The sequence below is a fragment of the Thamnophis sirtalis genome, unplaced genomic scaffold, assembly GCF_051295495.1.
Source record: "Thamnophis sirtalis isolate CommonGarterSnake01/CBP01778 unplaced genomic scaffold, rThaSir2_p1.2 scaffold_4, whole genome shotgun sequence".
Classification (NCBI taxonomy): domain Eukaryota; kingdom Metazoa; phylum Chordata; class Lepidosauria; order Squamata; family Natricidae; genus Thamnophis; species Thamnophis sirtalis.
Genome location: NW_028261384.1, coordinates 118,574,695 through 118,600,335, shown reverse-complemented (window position 1 = coordinate 118,600,335; position 25,641 = coordinate 118,574,695). Strand labels below are relative to the sequence as shown.

Below are 25,641 nucleotides of genomic sequence, written 5' to 3'. Positions count from 1 at the left end.
ATAGCTAAAAGGTTAGAATTGCGGGCGGAAGAGAGAAAGGAACATTGTGCGCATGTGCCGCCAAGATTCAATGTCAGGCTTCTTTTTAAAGGTCAGAGCTCGTTGCTCCAATAGTGGACTTGTTCTCTTTTTTTGGTCCGAATTGGATCTGTAGTTAAAACGGTTTTTGCGTGTGTGTCTGGGTCTGTGTGTGTGAAGGGGGAGAGAAAAAATAACCACCTTGGTTTGTAAATTGGGAGGGGGGGGGCTTAATTTCAACAGTTTGGATAGCCTGGTGGTTTTGATCAGTGGCTTTTAACCCCCGTTGTTCTGTCCTGGTTGTGAGCTTGCTTTCACACGCAATTGTGGGTGGTGGTGGTGGGGGGGGAAAGTACCTGGCCTTTTGTGCATGGTACCTCCATGTTAACTGAGCATTCTTTGCCTACAGTTTATCAAAAAGATAGATTTGCTCTACTTGGCTTCTCAAAGCTTTCTACATCTGCTGTTTTGAAAGGTGCCTGCCATAGCTCTTCAAGCAGTGTGTTTGCAAAATAAATGTCAGCTTGAGGAAACTTAGCCAAGGAATATGAATATGCCTGTGCTGCCATTTTGTTAACTGTTAAGCTTTGGACTCTCCCAGAATGCTGAGCATAACCCGGTTAGCCCTGGGGACCAAGATTATAGGGTTGTCTTTGCGTGGCAAGGCCTCCCTTGCTGCCACGATGATGAAATATCGGAAGATACGGAAGCCAACAGAACCACAGAACTGGGCACTGGATTATCAGGAGAAATACATCCCATTTTCCAAGAACCAACTGGTTGAAGCCCTGGTAAAGGTAAAAATAGGCTTCTGTATCAATTCCAAGATCCCTTGAATGCATTTCACAAAAGCAACATTCACAATCCCCCCTCTCGGCTTTCGCAGTGTTTCAGTGCCTCAAAACAGCATAAACAATTTTTACAATGTGCTTATAGTGCTTGGTGAAATCATAGAAGCAAGCGAAATGTATCACCCCTTCTTATAGACAACACAAGCAGCAATAGTGTGAAGTGTTATACAGTAATATCTTGTATACTGTTTTATTTGATGTGCATGATCCATTTGGATAGCAAAATGTAGTTTCTCTTGACCTAGACAGTGCTTGCTTTAGTACATCAGGTATTTTCTTTTAGCAAATTATCTGCAATCTTGATTTCAGAACATAATTTTCCTTCATTTCAGAGCTCTGGAGGCAGTCCCTTTCTCCTGTAAAGTTGGGTCTGTCTTCATGAAAATGTGGAGTATGAATTAAACCGATCTTTTTAAAAAATGGGGCAACCTTCTGAAGTGGTGAGATGGGCCAAATGGGATGAACCTTTGGAAGAGAACATTGTGAAGAGATGAAAACACTTCTTGAAACAAAGTGCTGTTCATGTAGAAATTGAGGAGTAGAGGAAACAGTGGTTTAAGTTTTGTTCAACAAATGTAAAGAAATGGGAAAAAAAGCATAGCATGTGGAGAGGAGGAGAAGGCAGTTATCCTATATATGTTGAGTGGCATGGCATGAAAAAAATGAAAGGGTGGCAAATTACAATCTTTTGTAGGAAGGGGAAAAGGATATAAAAGGGAATGAAAGAGGAATTCTAATTACAATTGGTAGCTATCTAGATTCCTTGATGGTTGAGGAATGGTGGTAATGTCATAATGTTATCCTGGAAGCCCTTCATGTTTGCTTTGATCATTTGACATGTAGGATCTTTTATGATTAAATCTGAAAATACACCTTTCTCATTTAAATGGGAAGGCTCATATTAGAGAGACTCACTCTAGAAGGTAGAATGGCCTTTACCAGACAGAAGCAGTCCATATACTTAGCAGAGATTATAAAAAGTTGACATAAGATCTGGAGTACATTGAACAATAATGATCTGGAGAATATGAAGCAAATTCTTTTGAAATTTATGGCTAGGCAGATAGAGATTACACAACCTATAAGCCCTTTGCACTTTAGACTTGAATTAGTGCTAAATTATAATGCTTATATTCCCATAAGGGACAAATTAGGATAATGACCCTGCCTTATAAATTTACCCACCTTAATAATGATGTATGTAACTTATAGAAATTAGGACCTTTTTTTTTTTGTCCAGGAGTTCTTTATGGCCACTTCTTCTATAGTCATGGATAAAAAAGTGGAGAAACAAAAAAAAGTATGGATTGGAAATCTGAAGTCTGTTTATGAAATATTCCATTTTTTTCTCTCATTGGGGGAGACCCAAAGCATATAATTGAAGATGTAAATTTCATTACAGATAGTCCTTGATTAATAATCACAATTGAGCCCAAAATTTATGTGCTAAGTGAGATATTTGTTAAGTGAGTTTTTGCCCCATTTTACTATCTTTCCTTTAAGTGAATTACTTCAGTTGTTAAATTAGTAACATGGTTGTTAAGTGAATCTGGCTTCCCCATTGCCTTTGCTTGTCAGAAAGTTGCGAACACATGGCCTGGGAATACTGCAACTGTCATAAATATTAGTCAGTTACCAAACATCTGAATCTTGATTATGTGACATGGGAATGCTGCAATGGTTTGTAAGTGTGAAAAACCTTTTTTCAGTGCCATTGTAACTTCAAACAGTCATTAAACGAACTGTTTTAAGTCGAGGACTACCTGTATTGTTATAAAGATGGATGTTGTTATTGAATCTGTTAAGACAACTTTCTAAAGCCATGTATTTTATGTCAACTGTCAAGTTATGATTATCGGTATCTCTCTCCTAAACTGTTAAAATTTCAAGAATATCAAAATGTTTATTACTTTGTACCCCTTTTTAAAAAAATGGAACTTTCTACATTCAAAACATACATTCTGTTATTGAACAGTGGTTCCTTCTCTAATAAATAGAAATTTAGGATCTGGCATTGTACACAAACATTCCAAGGTACATTGATTACTAGAAATGTTGGCTAGCCGACCTGTTATCCAAAAATTCATTTATGGAGACCAAACTCTACAAATAAGCCTATACCTCCATGAAGATTCAGACATGCCTATTGACGAATTTAGGCTACTTACATTGTAGATTAGTTTTGAATTGGGGAAAGAGGATTTTTCCAGTAGCTATGACTGCAGAATTCCTCTGAGCATTATTGCAGGTCATGTTTAAAAACATTTATATCAAACCAATTTTAAGCTGTATTATAGAGAAGAGGCTTGAAATAAATGGAAAACTGTAAGGATAATAGTGCTGCAGCAAGAGGCTATACAGGCCATTAATTGACTGCTACAGAGATATGACAGTGCACCAGAACTGAGTAAACAGCTGTATTTATTTTGGTACTACCCAAGGAACATCTCAATAAACAGACTGCTTCTTATGGCCATTTAGAGATTTAATCAGGTCCTTTTTTCCCCCTTTTTCAGGAGTTCCACTCTTCTAATCATGAAGAACGTATCTCATTCTTGCAGTTTGTGTCTCAGGTGGATTCATCCCTTGTACACCATTACTACTCTGTTTTGGAGCAGCTACAGGTAGTTGCAAATTTTTTTTTGGCAGGCAATTTATAATTGTTCCAGGCTATGTAAAAGATGGCAAGGGAGCTGACTGTTAGGACAACAATTGTTTGTAAGGGTTTTAATGTTACTGAGCATTCCCCCAAAATATTTACCTGTATTTATTTAAGCAAAGCATTTTGCCATATTTCTAAATAAAAATAGCTCCTTACCAAGTGGAATGGCAGATAAATGCAGGTCACTGTGTGCCTTTTTGGTTGGGTTGCTTGACTTCCTTTTCTAATAACAGGTAGCTTCAATTTCCTTATACAGTGGTACCTTGGTACACATCGTTAATTGGTTCCAGGAGGCACAGCGAGCACCAAAAACAAGTACCAAACATATTTTTCCCATAAGGAATAATGTAGTGAGTCATAAGGCAGCCACCAGTAACAGGTTCTAGCTTTTGCTTTGAGTACAAGACAAATGATGAATACTGGGACAACATTTTTGCATCAAAATGCATTGACTATCAAATTTGACAAGTTTCAAAGCAGATGAGTACCAAGGTGCCACTGTAATTAATATGAAAATCGAAAGGATGGAGAAATGGATCCATCCTCACTATCTGTCCTTCCTTTATGAATATGAGATCATGGCAATTTGTCTCAATCTTGAGCATGGGTCAGATTGTAATCTAGTAGTCCTCGATTTACAACCATTTGTTTAGTGACCATGCAAAGTTACAATGGCACTGAAAAAAAGGATTTATGGCCAGTCCTATCACTTATGGCCATTGCAGCAACTCAGAGGTCACAAGATCAAATTTGGGTACTTGACAACCAGCATATTTAAGATGCTTGTATTGTCCCATTGTCATGGGATCACTCTGGATTCACTTAACAAATGCAGTTGATTCACTTAACCATGGCAAAAATGGATATAAAATTAGGAACAACATTAAACAACCTTGCTTAGCTATGGAATTTAATGGCCTTGCTTAGCAATGGAATCCCATTTGTGATCATAAGTCCAAGTCTTCCAGTAAAACCATTTCTCAGTCACAAACTGAACTCTGATTTTCAGTAAGTTGGTGTATTTTAAAATTGATCCAGCATGTTGTCTGAATCAAGACCAATAGCTACCGGATGTATTATGAGACACTTGCTCATCCCAAAAATGTTATAGAATGCAGGGATGTCTGCAGCTGCTCTGATAGCAACATCTCCCATTAGCATTCACCCTCTGTGGGGATTTTGTTTTGAAAATAAAAGATCTTGGGAGAATTAACTCTCCTACATCCTGTGTGTTACATTTCCAATCTTGAGCAGGAATCAAGATTGACATTTTTTTGCTTGCCTGAGCAAAAGTTGCTAAAATACTGATCCCAAAGCAGATGAAATGATGACCAGTATAATTTTCTGTCCTCTAGTATAGGGGTCTCACCAGCCTTGGCAACTTTACAACTTGTGGACTTTGGACTGTGCACTATGCTAGACTGTGGATCATGTTGACTGAAGAATTTTGGAAGTTGAAGTCCACGAGTCGTAAATTTGCCAAGGTCGGAAGCACCTTCTCTAGTACACTTTTACTGCACGAGAAATTGGAAGGAGAGTGATAGCATCTTTCCTGACTAAACATTAAATTTTATGCCTTTTAATAAAGTGTGTTATTGTAGTCAGAAAAGATGTTGCCAAATTCCTGCTGATTTTTATCATCAACTTAGATGACTCCCTTCCTACAATATTTTCTGGATGAGTGTAGTGAAATGTTACATTCCTATCCTTGGTGGGGGAAGAAAAATCTGTGTTCTCTGCCCGTTCAGCATAGAAACTAACCGGTACAGCAAAGACGGAATGCAGGTAGTCCTCGATATGTGACCACAATTGAGCCTAAAATTTCTGTTGCTTTGCGAAACACTTGTTAAGTGAATTTTGTCCCATTTTTGCCCCAAACACTTAAGTGAATTTTGCCCCATTTTATGATTTCTTGTTACTGTTAAGTGAATCATTTCAGTTGTTAAAAGTTAGTAACCCAGTTGTTAAGTGAATCTGGCTTCCCCATTGACTTTTCAGAAGGTTGCAAAAGGTATTCACATCACCCCAGGACACTACAACCGTCATAAATATGAATCAGTTGCCAAGCATCTGAATTTTGATCACGTGATCATGGGGATGCGAGTATGAAAAATGGTCATGTCACTTTTTTCAATGCCATTGTAACTTTAAGCAGTCACTAAATGAACTGTTGTAAGTCGAGGACTACTTGTAATTCGTTCCTTCTGCTTGTTCACCCACTGTTGTTGTGATAATGTTTTCAATAATAAATTGCTCATAGTGACCAGACATAAAGCAAATAGGCTACATGAATACTAATTGCATTAATCTTCCCACTTATGCTTTCCCCTTCTAGACACTCTATACACCTATTGATCCTGACCGGGACACACTGCAGGAATTCCCTTTGACAGATGCCGAACGGTTAATAAAAGAACATAAAGTTTTGGCCACGATGGAACCACTGTTGGATCAAGCCAACTTCAACAAGTTGTCAGAAGAAGCACTGGCTTATGCACTGATTGTCAATCACCCTCACGATGAAGTTCAGGTGTGCCCTGCAAAAAAGATCACCCCCCATTCCATCTTTTTCCTCCAAGGTGTCCCATCTATGTTATATGTGATAGAGCTGTGATGGCGAATCTGTGGCACGCATGCCAGAGATGGCAGGCAGAACCCTCTGTATGGGCATACAGCTGCTCTTCCATCACCAGCTGCCCTTCCAGGTTCCATCGCATGCATGAGCACCAGCCAGCTGGTCCAGTGAGCATGAGAATCAGCCAGCTGGTCCGGCGTGCATGTGCACCAGCCAGCTGCTCTCTTCTGGGTTCCGGCGTGCGCATACGTGGTGGCCAGCTGGTCACGTGCTGGAACGTGGAAGAGCAGCTGGCTGCCGCATGCATGCGTACCAGCCAGCTGCTCTCTTCTGGGTTCTGGCGCTCCGACATGCACATGCATGCTCTCCTGTTTTAGCACTTGGTGCCGAAAAGCTTAACCATCCCTGTGATAGAGGATGAAGGGGTCCTGGAATGGTAAAACAAACTAACATTTTAGATGCAGATAATACCTGTGGATTTCCCCCGACATACCTCTTGTAATTTCAGTTACTCAGGTTCTCTTCCTTGGAATGGGTCAACTTGCTACTAACTCACCACGGCCAATTCATCACAGCCAACTCACTGCAGGACAATTCAACAAATACAAAAGATAAAATAATTTTAACGGAACCATGGCCAATAATAATAAATTCAACCCCAAAACACAAGTTACAATAATTTTGCCTGATGGCTTTCTGTGTATCAGCATTTTTATGTGTGATGTCTCTGACTGCAATCAGAAATGGAGAAGTTTTTGCTTACAGTCTCATTATCTCAAGCCAAGCCTATCGGTTTCCAGCACTACTGTCTTCTGAGACTCTTATAATAAAATGCAAATCCTATCCCTTTCCCCTCTCTTTTAAAGTTTGGAGAAGTGGGATTTTATTAGGCTTGGGTTATGTACAAAGGCGAATTACATGAGTGGAAACAGAATCCTAGAATTTCTTTGGATGGTCTTAGATCTCTCCAAGCCCACAGATAAAAATTTCACAACTTCTCAGTATTATTCAGCCTTTTGCTTTGCCTTACTTTGACCTTTTCCAGCCGGATATCTTTTGAAGGCAACTAAGAAACACAGTTTCTTTGCCCTATAACTGGTTTACTGCCAATTAAAAAGCCCTCACCGGGATACGAATGACAACTTGTTTGTGTTCCTCAACAGTCATAACTTCAATTGATCATATTAAGAGGCATATACCGTCTGATGCTCGAGAAAAGACATGTTAAAGTTTAGCCTTTTTCTCCATAGATTTGTCTTACACTTTATATGATCATCTACAGTTGCCTATGTCGTGCCTTATTCATAATTAACATGTAGCTCCTTTATTAGAAAATTATATGCTGCCTATTATCTTTACAACTTTAGTTGTCTTACAAGATATGGTGACAAATTGCTATTATCTACACTGTTTTCCCGAAAATAACACCTCCATGGTAATAAGCCCAATCGGGCTTTTGAGTGCATGCGCTAAAATAAGCCCTCCCCTGAAAATAAGCCTTCCCCGAAAATATTGCAACACAGCAGCAGCCATAAGGTGACCATGCTCTCTGCCTCCCATACCTCAAAAATAATCAGACCTTCCTGAAAATAAGGCCAAGCGCTTATTTTGGGAGTCAAATGAAAATAAGACCCTGTAATAAGATATCTATCTATTATATTGCTACTACCATGTTTCCCCGAAAATAAGACAGGATCTTATTTTCTTTTGACACCAACATAAGGCCGCTTGGCCTTATTTTCAGGGAGGTCTTATTATTTTTGAGGTGCAGGAGGCAGGCAGCGAGTGTGGTCATCTCATGGCTGCGACTGTCGCAATATTTTCAGGGAGGGCTTATTTTGGGGGGAGGGCTTATTTTAGCGCATGCGCTCAAAAGCCCAATTGGGCTTATTATCTAGGAAGGTCTTATTTTCAGGGAAATTGTATCTATTAAGACATGAAATGCAGTTAATACATACGGAGTACAAAGTTATTTCTGGCTAGTGGCAGGATATCTTGGCTGCTAGAGATCATCATTTTCTTTATTTTTTGAGGCTGCTGAGGGAGTAACCACAAGGCAGGTAGATGCTGAATGGTATTAAATCTAAAGAAAGATTTACACTTTACAAAATGTTTTCAGCTGGGAAAAAAAGCATGAATCATGTATCTTGATAGTTTGCTTCTAAAATTTGATAGTATGACTTTTGAAAGCTACAAAACAGAACTTTGGGGATTATATTCAGTTCACAGTTTGCCTATCCTTTGGTAGATTCTGATTTGTTTGTTTATTTTTGCATCTGTTTTTTATTTACTAAAAAAAAAAAAGTTAAAGAGCCAAACAAATTGTTCTACTGGAAGTGTTACTGCTTCAGACAGGAAGGCAGTTCAAAGAATGGTGAGGATGGCAGAGAAGATTATTGGCAGTTCACTTCCTACTTGTCAGGGACGCTACACATCCTCTTCATGACCTGTTTTCCTTGTAACCTTCTGGGAGGAGCTTCGTGGTATCCAAAGCAGAACTTTCAGATTCAGTGACAGTTTGGTTCCATATAGCATCAACCTTGTGAATTCTCACACTTCCTCTTTCAGCTCTGTATTCAAAATGGACTGTCTGTGTGCGTGCGTGTGTATGTGTGTGTATACACACACACACACACACACACACACTTTCTGGTGAGAGCAGGCAACAGAATTTCAATTTTAATGTGGGCAAGTGTGCTCACAGAAAAAATGGACCGTAGAGGTTATTTTTTATTCTATCCTATCCATCTTATCTTGCTTATATAATTTGCCTTTGTGCGTAATCCCAGCCTGAGAAAATCTGCCTTCACCAACTTTAAAAGCGGGGGGGGGGGGGGGGGGGAAGGGATAGGATTAGCATTTTTGCTGTAAGAGTCTGAGCAGTGCTGGAAACGGATAGGCCTGGCTTGAGATAATGAGACTAAGCAAAAACTTCCCCTTTTCAGATTGCAGTCAGAGAAATCACATATAAAAATATTTACATTAGGCATGGAATTCCCATTACAGATAGAGGGCCCTGCCCTGCTAGGATCCAAGCATGTAACACATATGCCTTGCCATCTTGGGTTTTCTCTTTGTAGACAGTGGGTATGTGCCCATGTAGTTACTTTTATCTTCTTCACAACCCATTCCTGAAACAGCAACAAACACCTTTGATATTCCAGTGTTAAAGTGATGTTTTCAGCCTTAAACCAATAGTATTCAACAGCCACTGCAAGGTATATAAAATTTGTCACATTTTGCTTCCTGTTACTTTGGAGGCAGTCAGGAGACCTACTGAAACTGGGATCAACCTGAATCTTTTGGTTACTCACAAATTGGGGCTATCGCTGACTCTTCCTCTCAGATCCTTGATGCACTTCACCAAGGTCATAATTGCATAGAGATAGTCCTCAACTTAGAACCTCAATTGACCCCAAATTTATGTTGCTAAGTGAGAAATTTGTTAAGTGAGTTTTGTGTCATTTTACGACCATTTTTGCCACAGTTGTTAAATGAATCACTGCAGTTGTTAAGTGAATCAGGCTCCCCACTAACGTTATCTGACAGAAGATTGCAAAAGGTGGTCACATGACCCCATCATAACAGTCATAAGTCTGAAAATGATCATAAGTCACTTTTTCCATTGCTGTTGTAACTTCAAATGGCCATGAAGGAATTGACGTATGTTGAGGACTATCTCTATTATTTTTGTGAGTGAGAAAATCCACCCCTTTCAAACCAGATTGGTCTGTCTAACATCCCCATCTGGAGTTTACAGATCAGCTACAAGTTGTTAGATGGCTGATTCATGGAGATGATGAATATGAAAGCCATTGTATTTTCCAGTTCGGTGTAGTAGTTAAGATGCTGGCCTAGAAACCAGGAAACTCTGAGTTCTAATCCCACCTTAGGCACGAAAGCCATCTGGGTTTCCTTTGGTCATTCAGTCACTTCTATCCCAACTCACTTCACAGGATTGTTGTTGGGAAAAGAGGAGGAGGAAAGACCATTATGTATTGTATGTTTGCCCTCTTGAGTTACCGTATTTTTCAAAGTATAAGACTCACCTTTTTCCCTCAAAAAAGAGGCTGAAAATCTGGGTGCGTCTTATACACCGAATATAGCATTTTTTTGCCTCCCGAAGCCCCGCCCTCTTCACCAAAATGATGGTGCATAACTTGTGGGAAGCTTTTAGAGAACTCCTGGGAGCTGGGGAGGGCAGAAATGAGCAAAAAATGGCCCATTTTTTTGCTCAATTCTACCCCGCCTCCCCAGTCCCCAGGAGTACTCTATAAGGTTCCTTTTTTTTACAAAAACGGGCCCGTTTTTGAAAAAAATGGGCCATTTTTTGCTTGTTTTTAACACACACACCCCAGAGCACTCTGCAAGCCGCCTAAAGGCTATTCATGCCTTTTGTGGGGGGGAGAGAAATGGGCCCGTTTTCATGAAAAAGGGCCATTTTTGGAAGGTTTGCAGAGTGCAAAAACTTTTTTTTATTTGCCTCTTCAAAACCTTGGTGCGTCTTATACTCTGAAAAAGTACGGTACTTATAAAAACAAGGCAGGATGGGAAAAAAAAACAAATAAATTTACCATTTCCCAGAGCTGACAGGTGCTACAAGAGGTAGCAGGGTGGAGGTGGAAGAATCTGATGCCTTCCAAATTGGGCTCTCTCATTTTACCAAGCATTGCTCAGCAGTGCTGGGAAGACACTGAATTTTGACATGCACTTTGATTCATATGGCAGCAGCCCTCTTTCTAAGCATACCTGGGGAAGCCTACAGATAAGCAGACTTGAGCAGGTGACAGGTATTTACGGCTGGCTTCACCAGTCATACAGTGATAGATGGTTTGTTTCCCATCACTTTGTGATGTTCAGAATGTGGGAGTCCCTAATAACTTGTGTTTTCATGTCAGTTCTGGCTTCCCTTCTTCAGGTGACAGTGAATTTGGATCAATACGAATACATCACCTTCTGGGCTCTGGGCCAACGGATAGGACCTCTGCGAGTGATGGCTGCAACTCGAGCCCAGAGGGCAGGCTTCTTCGGCACTGCTCGGATTCCTGCAGACAGGCAAGAAAAAAAATGGTCTCCTTAGTATCTGTTGCCACCTGGAGATCCTTTTGGGGGAGTATTCCCAAGACTCAGTCTTCTAACAGGTCAGATTTCTGTCCATCTAGGTTGATGTTACCTACTTTGTCTTAAGAAGAGCAGTGATGGAACAGACCATAGACTCGCATTCTGGTAGTCTGAGTAGGGCCCCACCACCAAATATTGAGAGCAGCTTTGCCCTCAAGATACTCGTTTGCCACTGAATTCAGAAGCATATCATCTCTGATCCTTGACGTAATCTAACAGTCATTTTCCTCACCTTTTCAAGATGGCCCAGTCACACATTTAAGAAATCAATTGCATGGTTTGGTGAATTTATGTGGTTCTTTTCCTGTCTCATAAACCTGAAGCTTTTTGCTTGTAAAAACTCTGTTACTGAACTGTGGTTCTTTCACCCAGTTTTATGTGCTGTTGTAAATGAGATAGTATAGATGGGGCGCTTTACAACTTGGAGGGAAATGCTTTATGGCTTCTAAGTGAAATGTTCATAAAATAAGAGTACTGATTTTTTCCCCCTTAAAGTTCTGTGGATAGAAAATTGAAAAATACATTCTTGGGGGTGTGTGGTGTGAATGTTCTTTCTTAGAAGTTAAATGTTTTCATCTGTGATTCATTTCATCAAATGCTAAGGTTTGCCTCCAGAAGCCTTTTTAGGGCATTCTGAGCTGCATTTGGGCTGGCCAGATTGTGCTCTCTTCCATCATACCTGCTCTGACAGGGTTTGATTACTGTTTCCCAGTTCCTTTAATCGGTGTTTTTCAAGTTCGTCAACCAAGATGTGCCAATTTTGGCATGCTGGCTAGGATGTTCTGGGAGTTGATGTCCAAATCTTAAAAGTTGCTGAGATTGAAAAACATAAAAATGCATATGGCACTTAATTTTCCAACAACTCTGTTGGATGGTGATGGGTTTATATGTTTAATTTATTATCTATGACCCAATTCTTAACTTGTAACCGAAGCCGTATTTGTGAGTTCTAATTTTGACTTAGGGACTGTGGACAGACTCACATTAAGCTGGTCACACACTCTCAGCCCTAGGAAAAAGAAATCAGAGGCAAGCCACTTTTGAAAAACCTTGCCAAATAAAACTGCAAGGACTTTTCCAGACAGTTGCCAGGAGTCAAAAAATGGTCTTAAAGGGACAAATAATTTTAAAAATGAAAGGGATATAAAGATGTTCATCCCAGAAGTTCCATTCTACCATATTATAGTTGGATGGCAAGGAATGTGAAAGCATAGATAGGAAGTTATATTCCACTGGGACCTTCTTACTTTTTGCCAACTATTTTTATAGAAGATTGCATTAATGCTGAGATATTATTACTAGGCATAACAAAGTACCGTATTGATTGTTCTTCATGAATTAACACAGCTTGACGTAGCAGATTATTATACAGTGGTATGGTAAAATACTGTGTATTTTTTAAAAAAATTATAGCAGGTTTGGTCATGCTTGACTGATTGTCCAGATTGATTAAGGATGTCAGGCAACATATGACATTTTTGGCATGTGATAGTGCAAGACTGTTCTGAAGCAGAAGGGATTATGAAATGAAATCAGAAAATGAAAAATAAGCCTTGCCAGATAGGTTTTAGTTGTTCAACTATGGAAGGTTACACACAAATTAATTTTCAGCAACCAAATTGGGATGCTTTTAGTTTATATCTTAACAAGAATAGAAGTCTCACAGAAATGTTCACACTTTTCCACATTGTCCCAGTCAGCTTTGAGGAAACATCATTCGGGGCAAAGATTATTTGCGGAGAAAATTATAAAATGTTGTTTGTAATTATTGTTTATTATCAATTTTATGTATATTTTGTTTTTCCCCTCAACAGGTTGGAGTGATTTGGCTACAATCACTCCATCTTTTGTACAAACATTCCTTTCAATTGTTTGTTCCTGATTTTTGCATCCTCCAGATCATCTGTGTTGGCAATACCTGACATAATAATGTGCCCTTTTCCCCCCCCAGGGCTCTTGTATCATCACCCTCAAGACTAAAATCTGAAACTTTTTGTCAAAAGGGTAATTGAGTTACTTCCATGCCTATAAAAGACCCATTAGTTCCTAATCCAAGTATTTTACAACCCTAAAAAAAATCGTGGCACGACAAAACCGCGCTCAACTAAGCCGCGCCCGATTAAACCGCGTCACTGACGTCATCAACAGGACGACAACAGCGAGCGTGGAGAAAGAAGGGCGCTTTAAATAGCGCTTTGAAAGCAAGCCGATTCAACTTAAGGTAAGGGTTAGGTTTAGGGTTAGGTTTAGGGTTAGGTTAAGGGTTAGGGTTAGGGTTACGTTAAGGGTTAGGATTCGGTTTAGGGTTAGGTTAAGGACTAGGTTTAGGGTTAGGTTAAGGGTTAGGTTTAGGGTTAGATTTAGGATTAGGTTTAGGGGGGTTAGGTTTAGGTTTAGGGTTTAATTTTAGGTTTAGCGTTTACAACGTGCTTCTGTCTCCGCGCTGTTGTCGCCCTGTTGATGACGTCAGCTACGCGGTTTCGGCGAGCGCGGTTTCGTCGAACGCGGTTTTGTGGTGGAACCAAAAAAATGATAGACCTCGTTTTTTGTCTCGTAGTACGGTGAATTTACTTGGTCTTATCTATCCCATATAGCAATGATGTACTTACCATATTTTTCAGAGTATAAGACACACCGGAATATAAGACGCACCAAGGTTTTGAAGAGGCAAATTAAAAACAAAGTAGGTAGGTAGATAGAGGGATAGAGAGAGACAGAGAGAGAAATAAAAAGAGATAGAGAAATACAGTAGGTAAGTAGGGAGAGAGAGAGAGTAGGTAGGTAGGTAGATGTTTCCAGGTGTATCCATGTGCTGGAGAAGGAAATTGCTGACAATCTGCAGCACCTTTGTTTCTGCTGGCACAGCACTTGATCAATGTAATTCTCATCAATCAGTTAAAGAGCTTTCCAAAAAGGGGGGGGGGAGTTTTTGCACTCTGCAAACCTCCCAAAAACTGCCCATTTTTTGTGAAAATGGGCCCGTTTCCCCCCTCCCAAAAGGCATGAATAGCCTTAGGGGGGGCTTGCAGAATGCTCCTGGGAGGTGGGGGACCCAAAAACGAGCAAAAACGGTCCATTTTTCATGAAAACCGGCCTGTTTTTTGTCAAACAAATTGCATGCATAGCCTTATGGAGGCTTATAGAGTGCTGCTGGGGGCTGGGGGGGGGGACAAAACGGCCCATTTTTTGCTCATTTATGCCCTCCCCAGGAGCTCTCTGAAAGCCTTCATAAGGCTATGCACGGCCATTTTGGTGAAGGAATGAGGCTTTAGGAGGCAAAAATGCTGTATTCTATGTATAAGATGCACCCAGATTTTCAGCCTCTTTTTTGGGGAAAAAGGTGCATCTTATATTCCGAAAAATACAGTATTCTTCGCTTCCCCTGCTTTCTTACAGAGAATGATTTGCCTGAGTAGTTCTCTGGAATTCCAACTTCGATATAAATATCTGACCAGATCATTGGAGATTTCTCTGTTTTCCTGTTGGAGATTGGCTATTGCAATTCAAAATCTTTTATCTTTTGATGGCTCCACAAACCTTATGAAATGTCTGGCCCTTGTAATCTTTAAAGCCTGCATAGTTTTATGCAGTACAGATAGTCCTCGGCTTCATTTGGTGACCGTTTGGAGTTACAAGGGCACAAAAAAAGTGACATGACTGTCATACTTTGACCATTGTGCATCACTTGATCACATGATCAAAATTCAGTCACTTGATAGCTGATTTATATTTATGACCATTGCAGTGATTCAGGGTCATGTGATCCCCTTTTGCAATCTTCTGACAAGTAAAGTCAATGAGGAAGCCAGATTCACTTAACAGTCGTGTTATTAACTTAACAACTGCAATGATTCACTTAAGAACTGTGGCAAGAAAGGTCATAAAATGGGGGGAAATTCACTTAACAACTGTCTCATTTAGCAACAGAAATTTTGGGCTCAATTGTGGTCGCATGTCAAGAACTATCTATAGGTGTTGAATTGTGGCACTATCTAGAAACCAGATAAACTGGGATATCATTTTTATGTTAAAAGAGTCTTTCTGCGTTCCGTCTTTCTGCAAATTTGGAATTATCGCCTCTGAATTCCTTCCAGTTTTAGGGCTAATATTTTTCAGTTAGGGGCATATTCCTTGATCCAGATAAAGTGGTTACAATATAGAAGTCAATATATGAATTTCAGGTGGAGTCATATCAAACTCTGCACAATATTCAACAGCTGTCATGGCTGCAACCGTATTGATAGAATATACTTTCAAAAGTGTTTCCAGCTCTTTTTTATCATCATGTAAATTACCCCTTCCAGCTCCAGTTCAAACTTACCTCCAATGCTAGATTTATTCTATGATTTTTCTCTCAGACCTTGTGTCTCGTCTTTACCAAGTTGGGGAGTTCAGTGTAATGCTCTGGTTATCAATACCAAATGGCCATAGTTGGAGATCCTTCAGTGTAATGGAGCGTCTGGTGGTATAGAAAGCTCTCAAAACTGTTTTAGGGCCTTGACTCGGGGGTATTTCGTCACCGAAATACAGGTCATCCTTGATTACAATTATCATTTATTGACTGGTAGCAACAGCACTGGAAAAACTGAACTCACCATCAGGCCTTACAAATCATTGCATCTCCCCAAGGACTGTGTGATCAAACTTCATGTGTTTGGCAACCAGCATGTATTCATTCATGAGAGCTGCAGTGTCTGGGGGGGGTCATGTAATCGCCCTGTGCAACCTGCCCAGCCGGCTTCCAACAAGCAAAGTCAATGGGGGAAGCTGGGTTGGCTTAACAACCACATCATTCATTTAACAACTGCAGTGATTTGCTTAAAAACCGTGGCAAAAAAAAGGTCCTAAAATCAGGGTGTGATTCATTGAACAACTGCCTTGTTTAGCAACAGTAATTCTGGTTCCAACTGTGGTTGTACGTTAAGGACTACAGGCAGTCCTTGACTTACGGCCACAATTGAGCCCAGAATTTATATTGCTAAGTGAGAAATTAATTAAGTGAGTTTTGCCCCATTTTATGACTTTTCTTGCCACTTTTGTTAAGTGAATCACTGGAGTTGTTAAATTAGTAACCCGGATTGTTAAGTGAATCTGCCTTTCACATTGACTTTGCTTGTCAAAAAGTCGCAAAAGGGGATGACACATGGCACACACACACCCTCCCCTTGCACACTGCAATCATCATGAATATGAGTTATTTGCCAAGCATCTGAATGTAAATCACCTGAACATGGGGATGCTACAATAACCGTAAGTGGGAAAAATGATCATAAGTCATTTTTTTCAGTTCCGTTGTAACCTTGAACAGTCACTAAGCAAACTATTGTAAGTCAAGAACTACCTGTATCTGTACCATTTTATCTGAACCATCATAAAACCTGTATTAAGAGTTCTTTTTGCGTTTTCTGGCCATTCATCCTATATTGGTATTTTGGCTTGACAAGGCCCTGACCTGGAAGATTCTACTTTTTTTTTTTGGCACTGCTCTGCCGCAAAGTCCTCATCGGTTTCATTGTACCAAACCGTGTAGCAAATGATTTAATTATCATGTCTACTATATAATCTTCCACTGTCAACACGCTGTCAAAACGCTGCCTTGCTAGCTGGTCCCTCGTGTATTGCAGCTCTGCTAGGTATCCCGTGCTTTGACTTGTGTGAAGCTCTTTGGACAGCATTGGCAGCTTTTATACAGGTAGTCCTCGACTTATGACTTGTCACTTAACAACCATTCAAGGTTGTGACAACAGCCCTCCCTAAGGTACTATGATTCACTCATGAAATTACCTCAGCTGCAGCATCCCTGTGGCCATTTGCCCTTATGATAGTTTAGCATGCCCCCCTCCCATTTCCTCCCCCCCCCCAATCCTGCCCTGCTGTGTACCCACATACACATACGCTGGTTCTGCTTTGCCACCCCACCGGGTACCACATGCTCCTCCCCAACTGTTTACTTAACGTTTATAGACCCCCAGAGCTCAGGAGGTCTGAGTAGAGAAGGAGAACAGGCCACTCTGTTGCTGGGCAATGTGGCACAACCCACAAGTGGCCATCTTTTTCTGAGTAAAAAATAATGCTGGCGCAGCTAATATTGGCAGAGCTAAAAAGCAAGCATTAGCGAGAAAAAGAAAACCAAAAGCTTTGCCAGCATTATTTTTCAGGACGATGAGTAGGATGCCCAAGTGACTTTGGGGACCTCAAGGAGCAGGAAGTGGAGCAGGGAATATCTTGGGGTGTGGGGTGGCCCAAGGCAGGTGGACTTGTGCCTACACTAGGCCCCGCAGGGTCTCCCCCACCCTTGAGGCACTCCATATTCCGTTTAATAATCTGCATGTTTCTTTAACAAAAGCATTGGGAGGAGCAGAAATGTGGGAGGGGGGATTGTCATTAAGTGAGAAGATTCGCTTAACAGCCCTCCTGACTCTGATCATAATGGGCAGGCTCCATTACTGTTGTAACTTAAAGACTACCTACCTGTAAAGCCTTATTCTGAATGATGCATTTGGATGGTTAACGGTGTCATGGTAGGCAGTCCCTACCCTCTGAAATTACTGTGAAGGTTGTTATTTGATTGTGTAGCTGCGGTTCTTTGAGTGATGACTTTGATCTGTGCATTCTTGGGACCCACCTTTCCACTTGTGTAGCAGTCATTGCACTATAGCTTTTTGTGTTGGCCTGAAAGTACTGAGGTAAAATGATGGAAAGAGCATGACCGTCTCTAGAACACAAAAATCGGCTTAGCTCTAGAGTGTTCCGAGCTTATCTATTTATCTATCTATCTAATCTATCTATTTATTTCATCAAATATGAATTAGATAACAGATATAAGTATAGACGTGATTATGAATACATGAAATGACTACGAATACAAGGGAATATTAGGACAGGAACATTAGGCACGCTGGTGCGCTTATGCACCCCACTTAAAGACTTCTGAGGTCGACAGTAGAGAGTCTAAGGTTAAAGTTTTGGAGGTAAAAGCAAATGTCCATCCTAATGTATGAATGCAGTGATCCCCTCTCAAAAAATCAGAGTAAAAGGCCAGCAGGCTATTCTTTTTACAATATCTTGTTGCAGAATTTAGAGCTTTGGTCGTGGAAGTAGAGAGGTGGGAGAGAGGAACTGTGAAGTTGCTGATTAGGGCAGGGGTTGGCATTGTTTTTAGGTGTCTTAGTTGCATTCCTTTCCTCAACAAAACAAAACACAACCCTCCAAATTTTGACATTTTTATCCCCTCCCTCCCTCCCTCCCCCACTATTACATTACAGGTAGTCCTCGATTTACAACAGTTCATTTAGTGACCATTCAAAGTTCCAGTGTCACTGACACTGAGCGACTGTTGCAACATCCCCATCAGAGGTGGGTTCCTACCAGTTCGCACATCCCCATCAGAGGTGGGTTCCTACCAGTTCGCACCGGTTTGGTAGAACCGGTTCGTCAAATCTACCAAACCGGTTAGAAGAGGTTCCACCAGTGGACCCAGAAAGCAGGCCACACCTACAGAAGAGGTTCCAAAATTTTTTGAAACCCACCACTGATCCCCATGGTCACAAAATCAAAATTTAGAGGCTTGGTAACAGATTCATATTCATGACGGTTGCAGTGTCCCTGGGGGGGGGGGGACATATGATCCCCTTTTACGACTTTCTGATTAGCAAAGTCAATGGGGAAGCCAGATTCATTTAACAACCATATTATTAACTTGACAACTGCAGTGATGTGGTAAAAGATGTCGCAAAATGAGTCAAAACTCTCTTGCTTAGCAACATAAACATAAAATGCTCAATTGCTTCATGAGTTGAGGACCACCTGTAGATTGCAACGTTCATTCATAGGGATCGTATGGAAAAACACCAACATTTTGGGTGTTTTGTTTTTCTCGTAAGATCTCGCCCTTTTTGAATTCGTATTTATTTTGGGGAGTCTGCCAATACTATCTAAGAGCGGGGCAGAATCGTTGGCCCACATCTGAAGAGTCTGTATCCACCTCCTTAACATCGCTTTTCTTCAGTTCCTCCTCTTTTTCTTCCAATCCAGGCACTATTTCAAACGAGTTATAGTGGCTGCCCGAACCAAGAATTCCAAACTGGTGCTGAAATGCTTTAAGGACATCCCTCTGGAAGGCCTGGAGCAGCTGCTGCCCTTGGTCAAAGTCCGCACCTCCATCTTCCACAGAGCTCTGCTCAACACTATGCTGGTTGTGAGCGGCTTGGCCCTCTTTGTGAACGTGGGCATGGTGGTGCTGTCCGACCTCAAGATAGGAACCACCACTCTGCTCATCTTCTTTGCTGCCTTAATGGCCTTCAGGGCCTGGAAGGTAAGTCCGTCTCCAGGGTTTCCAGGAATTCAGAGCTGCGAGCCAAAAAAAAAAAAACCCTGCTCAGACCTTCAAATTAATTAAATGCAGCAATATAATGTTTTAATAACTTTCCCCTTTCAGTAACATGAACGATTATAATTCATGGGCAATTCTTGAAGGGGCTCTTGGGGGCTCTGGACTAGGGAGATGGAGAGGCATGATTATCCTTGTAGGAGCAAGCTTAATTTAATTGAGGTTCTTCTAGGGCAGAAAGCAGGCTTGGCCTCTATCCCATACAGCTGTCAAGAGCTTTATGGCAGAGCACATGTCTTCTGCTTAGAGGAATCTCATGTGGTACAGCTGGTGGGGGGGGGGGGGAATGCTGCTGCCAAAGAGACAGCTCTGAGAGAGGAGGCCTTTTAACTTCCTGTAGAAGGAAGATTTATGTCTTCCCGCAGACATTTTGGCTTTCTTTGAATAAATATCTGGGAAGGGAGTCCAGATCTTGCGGTTAAGGTTTGCTTGAGACGAAAACTGATAGCGGGTGAAGTACTTTTGACGCAGGGGTAGAGCCGATAAATGCAAAGGAGACAGTGTGCTGCCTTGGTTAGGGCTTGATTAGAAATTTTCCTGATATATTCTTTTTACAGGACTTTCTTGAAAGAAGCAGCAGGCTGAGGTTTCTCTGTGTCTTAAATTTGTCAGAATTTGTAATAATGTCTGTGGTTTCTGCTTCACTGGCAGGAAACAATGCCAGTAATTTTCTCCATTCTTGTCCCTTAACTTTAGCAGTAAAGAGAGGCCGCTTAAAGGGAGTGCCTCTTTCCCATCGAGACCTAACTGTATGACACTTCCATAATGGACATGAAACATTTTACCAGCTTATCATAACTGTGCCGTTTTGTTCCCATTATGTTACAGAGAGGTGTCTGTGCACTCTGGCATGCTTCCTCCAAGAGGCCAGGATCTCACTTTGCATTTTGCTATGTCTCTCACGTGTGACCCTCCCCTCCGCCACACTTGGCCTCCTAAGGATTCAAATACAAAATCAGAGTAAGAATAGAGCTGGAAGGAACTTTGGAGATCTTCTAGTCTAACCCCCTGCTCAAGCTGTTCCTCTGGTTAATTGTTCTCACTGTTAGGAAGATTCTTCTTTATTCCAGGTTGCGTCTCTCCTTGATTAGTTTCCGTCCATTGTTTCTTGTCCTGCCCTCTGGTGCTTTGGAAAATAAATTGACCCCCTCCTATTTGTGGCAGCCCTTCCTGTAATACCGTAATGCTGCTATCATGTCTCCCCTAGTCCTTATTTTCTCTAGACTGGCCAAACCTAAATCTTGTAATCGTTCTTCATATATTTTAGTCACAAGCCTTTAATCATCTTAGTTGCTCTTCTTTACACTTTACACTTTTTCCAAAGTCTCAACATCTTTTTTGTAATGTGACCAAAACTGGATAGAGTATACCAGGTGTGGTCTTACTAAGGCTTTACTAAGATAGTCCTTAGGGCCACAATTGAGCCTCAGATTTTGATTGCAAAGAGAAACATTGGTTATGTAAATTTGCCCAATTTTACGACCTTTCCTGCTACACTTGAATCACTGCACTTATTAAATTAATAATACAATTGTTATGTGCGAATCCGGCTTCCCGTTGACGTTGCTTGTCAGAAGGTTGCAAAAACATGACACACAACTGTCATAAATATGAGTCAGTTGCCAAGCATCTGAATTTTGATCATGTGACCATTGAGATGCTGTAACGGTCATGTACAAAAAACAGCCAAAGTTCACTTTATTCAGTGCCGTTGTAACTTTGAACAGTCACTAAATGAACTGTTATAAGAGCTGTATCAGGGGTCAGTAATCTTAAACACTCAAAGAGCCACAAAGGTCCTAACCGGAAGCCCCCCATTCAATTCTAGAGCCAACCAGAAGTCCGATTCCCCCACCATAGAGTCTCCTCCTATCACGGCATCCTTTTTCCTCTACCTGTCCTAACCGATAGCCCTATTAATTGTGGAGCTGACCAGTGACAGGGAGCCGCAGCAGAGGGATGAAAGAGCCACATGCGGCTCCTGAGCCGCGGGTTGCTGATCTATATTCTATGTTTTTTTTAATAGGTCTTTGGCCAGCGGAGGAACATCCACTCTCTCGAACTGGTGCATATGCTGTACTACCGCAGCACCTCCAATAACTCAGAGCTTTTGAATGCCCTCACTCTGCGAGCCCAGGAGGAGCATGCCAAGGAAGTCATCTTGGCACACAGTTTCCTATTACGGCACCACCAGCAGCAGCCCTTGCCTAAGGAGACAGGGGTGGAAACAGGTACGGTCTGATTTCGATTCCTTGGGCTGGAATAGGGGTGCCAGGAGGCAAAGGGGGGGGCTTCTCTGGGGGTCTGTCTCAGCTCCAGCAGGGTCTCTGACTCCTCTCTTTGCGTTTGCAGACTGCAACCCTGTTGAACACCTGAGGAAACAGGTTGAGGCTTGGCTGCGTCAACGCTCTGGGCTTGAAATTAACTTCTGTGCTGAACGTGCCTGCAAGCATCTCAAGGAATTGGGAGTTAAGGGAGCAGCCCATCCTGTCATTGGATGAGAGCTTCCTAGGATTGTTTTAATTGGTGTTTGGGGCTCTAAATCAGCCTTGTCCCTGTGGTATTGAGCATGCCAGGTTTTGAGGGCGAAAGGATGTGAACCTTATTTTTCCAAAGCTCTAAGAGAACAGTGCCCTGTGGTGTAATTACTTATGCCACATGGATCCTTAGAAGCTATTGGATTTCAGCTCCCGAGATGTGCTTCAGTTAACGCCAGATTTTCTTCCAGATATCCTGTTGGAAACGTGCTGTAATGTTAACATTTGCATGCTATGAAAGTACTATTTGGAGTACAACCTTAGACCTCATTATACAAAGCCATAATGCACCTCAGATTCTCTTCTTTGCAGAGAGGAAACTTCCTTGCTTTTAAAATATCAGCACTTTTTATTAAACATGCTGTTTTTTTCCCCTTTGAGCTGTTTATTTTTCTTTCCCCAAGGAATGAGGGGAAGCAGTTTACATTTGAAATGAGCACTGTGCAAAGCAGTGAATCTCTTTTGCATTTAGGGCGAGATGGGTTTTTAATATCATGTGCTAGCCTGCTGGGGGCATTTCTGAAAAATATATTAAATCACGTCTGCAGCACTTTGAATTGCATAGTATACACTTAATGCCAAGCTTGAAAGCCATATCACATGCTAGGCTTCCTTGCTTTAAATTTTTTTTTCCTGCCAGTTTTACAGAGGTGGTAGAGGTTCACGCTTTTCATCCTGTGTGGCCCTGAACAAAATAGCAAGTTCAGGTTGTTTGTAGAGAAAAAATAAATAAATAGGTAAGTTCTGATTTGCTGGAAAAATAGATCCCTATTCCTCTCGGTGCAGTAATTTTTACACTAAAATACAAATATTTTGCTCTTCAAATTTGAAATCTGGGAATTTGCACACAGCTAAGGAATTCTATTATGGGGACAGTGCATGCATGGCTGGAAGACCAGGTCATAGAGAAATTGTCATGGAGAACATGGTATCTGCCAAGACTCAATGTTTAAGTGGGGTCTTGTCTCTACCCCTCAGTGTGACTGTGTTGCTCCTTGACAAAATATCTATCACATTGTGTCCGAATGTCCATCAAGAGCTTATACCAGCCCAATGTCTGATTTTTTTTCAACCTGGACCACCCTGTCCTTGAATGGCTGGGTGGACTGGACATTAACATTCGAACCACTATAAGTTTATGTATTTGTCATACACTAAATAAATAAAAAGGGATGCGGTGGCTAAGACGCCAAACTTGTCAATCAGAAAAGTGGTCAGTTCAGCGGTTTGAATCCCTAGCGCCGCAAAACGGAGTGAGCTCCTGTTACTTGTTCCAGCTTCTGCCAACCTAGCAGTTCGAAAGCATGTAAAAATGCAAGTAGAAAAATAGGAACCATTTTTGGTGGGAAGGTAACAGCGTTCTGTGCTTCTTTGGTGTTTAGTCATGACCACAGAGACGTCTTCAGACATCGCTGGCTCTTCGGCTTTGAAACGGAGATGAGCCCCACCCCCTAGAGTTAGGAGCAACTAGCACATATGGGCGAGGGGAGCCTTTACTTTTACTTTTAAATAAATAAATGTCAAGGAGAAAATATAGGCGGTCATTAAGAATTGACAATAACCTGATGGCATATTACATGAATTGGAAAGGGTGCATGAACTGGAGCATTTTCATGTGAATCTGTTCTTATTCTATCCCTATGGTGACTCCCTGAACATTGACTTTTGTCTATATGGATGGGTAGCTGATATATATTCAATGCATGGGTGCATGTACTTTATTCTAAAGAGTGTTCTCGAAACAGGTGCAGCCTTGTCCATCCTAGCTGGAAGACATGAGGCTTTTCTCCTATTTCTCTTTCCCATCTTCCTTCGTCTCGAGAAAGCCTATGTATTCTTTGGGGAGCTGCCAGAAAGACGCTTGTATCAGATCTGTATTCTGTCTATACAAGTTTGAGAGTATGACAGGAGCAACAAGAGCAGCAATCCAATTTTTTCTAGGTTCTATTGAAAGGTCAATCATAGACATAGCCTCAAGATAAGTGAGGGAAATGTTTAAAAGTACTGCTCTGGTCTCAAGAGAGCCAATAGTAAACACATTTGTAGTATAATGATTTAGTTGAGAACATTTCCGTGCCGTTCACTTGGGATCCTTCAAGGAGACTGGTGCTGCTATCTAGTTACCTGTTTCCAGATATTGGCCAAAGAGATTTCCAGGGTGATACCTACGTGGATGGTGGTAGGAGGGGAGCCTCAGAACAGATGGCTTTGAGCCTGAGCTTATGCTAATCACGCTTCCATTCAATGGGAATGCTTCATAGTTTGTGGGAGATACAGAAAGGTCTCTTTCTTATGTGCAATAAACTTTTTTGTGCATCACTGCATTTTCTTTTCTTCAGCGTGTCTGGTTTTGTATGGTGCTTTTTCAGAGGGCAACTGGACTTTGTTTTTCCTTGAAGATGTTTCACTTCTCACCCAAGAACCCTCTTCAGTTCTGCTTTACTGAAGTTCCCAGTACTTGAAATTTTGGGAACAAGTTGTTGTGGTTACAATCTTTTTTGCCACACTTGCTAAACAAATCACTATAGTTGCTAGCGAATCATGGAGTCATTAAGCAAATCTGGCTTCTCCCATTGCCTTTGCGAGACGTTAGTTGGGCAAATCGAAAATGGCAATTACATGACCCCAGAACAATGCAACCATTGTAAATGACTGCTGGTTGCCAAATTTTGATCATATGACCATGAGGATGAGGCGGCAGTCATATGTGTGCAATCTAGTCTTAAATCACTTTTATCAGTGCCATTTTAACTTTGATTAATCACTAATTGAAGGGTTGTAGTCAAGGATTAATTGTAACCTCTTGTTGATATGCTTCTGAATGACATGTACAGTCCAGACATGTACTTTTGTATAGATATGTCTCTGAGAGCTCAAGGGCAGATACCCCATTTCTAGTTTCAGGGCCATAAGAGCTTGTAAAACGGATGGATTATATGTTGTCATCTAAAGCATGATGGTGAGCTCAATTCCTGGTGAGGAGTTTAAAAATCAGAATAATATCTGGCTATCCCTGTTTAAAGACTCTCAATAAAAATGCAACTGATCATGTGGTGTCTTGTGGTGGTCCATATAATTGTCAGAGCAATTTCTTTTTTATTTGAGTTGTACTAATCCCCAATAATACCTTTATTAGATATTATATTAGAATTTGACATCTGGGCAAAACGATTGATTTCAAAGCAATAACTACTCTGCTTTTTCCTCAACACAGGCAACCTTCGTTTAATTTCCGTCTTGTTTAGCAGCTGTTTGCAGTTATAACAATGTTGAAAACTTTCCACTGCGCTGTACAGTAGAAGCCATTTTAAGGCACAACAGGCTGTATTTTAATAGAATACACAGCCCAAGGGGTTTTAGGGGTATCTCACCCCCACAATATTTGTTTCCAGGGGGTAAGTCAAACTGTGTATCAAGTTTGGTTGAAATTGCTCGAGGCATTCCAGAGTTATGCTGGAACTTACACTCCTAGTCATTTATTTATATAG

General features: G+C 41.1%; 1 protein-coding gene across 1 annotated transcript; it reads left to right on the top strand.

Annotated features, from left to right (window-relative positions):
• The first annotated feature begins 116 nt into the window (after positions 1-116).
• TMEM143 (transmembrane protein 143) lies at positions 117-25,200 on the top strand. Its single transcript, XM_014052467.2, has 7 exons — positions 117-815; positions 3,386-3,493; positions 5,867-6,061; positions 11,025-11,161; positions 19,262-19,541; positions 21,643-21,847; positions 21,969-25,200. The coding sequence occupies exons 1-7, from the start codon at positions 621-623 to the stop codon at positions 22,115-22,117; spliced, it is 1,269 nt and encodes a 422-aa protein (XP_013907942.2). The 5' UTR covers positions 117-620; the 3' UTR covers positions 22,118-25,200.
• Positions 25,201-25,641: the final 441 nt, after the last annotated feature.

Bases quoted from the DNA above. Each gene is read 5' to 3' on its own strand.
- TMEM143 (XM_014052467.2), top strand. From the start codon at position 621: ATGCTGAGCATAACCCGGTTAGCCCTGGGGACCAAGATTATAGGGTTG. The intron at 3,494-5,866 runs GTAGTTGCAAAT...TTCCCCTTCTAG, and splicing joins CTGTTTTGGAGCAGCTACAG to ACACTCTATACACCTATTGA. The intron at 6,062-11,024 runs GTGTGCCCTGCA...TCCCTTCTTCAG, and splicing joins ACCCTCACGATGAAGTTCAG to GTGACAGTGAATTTGGATCA.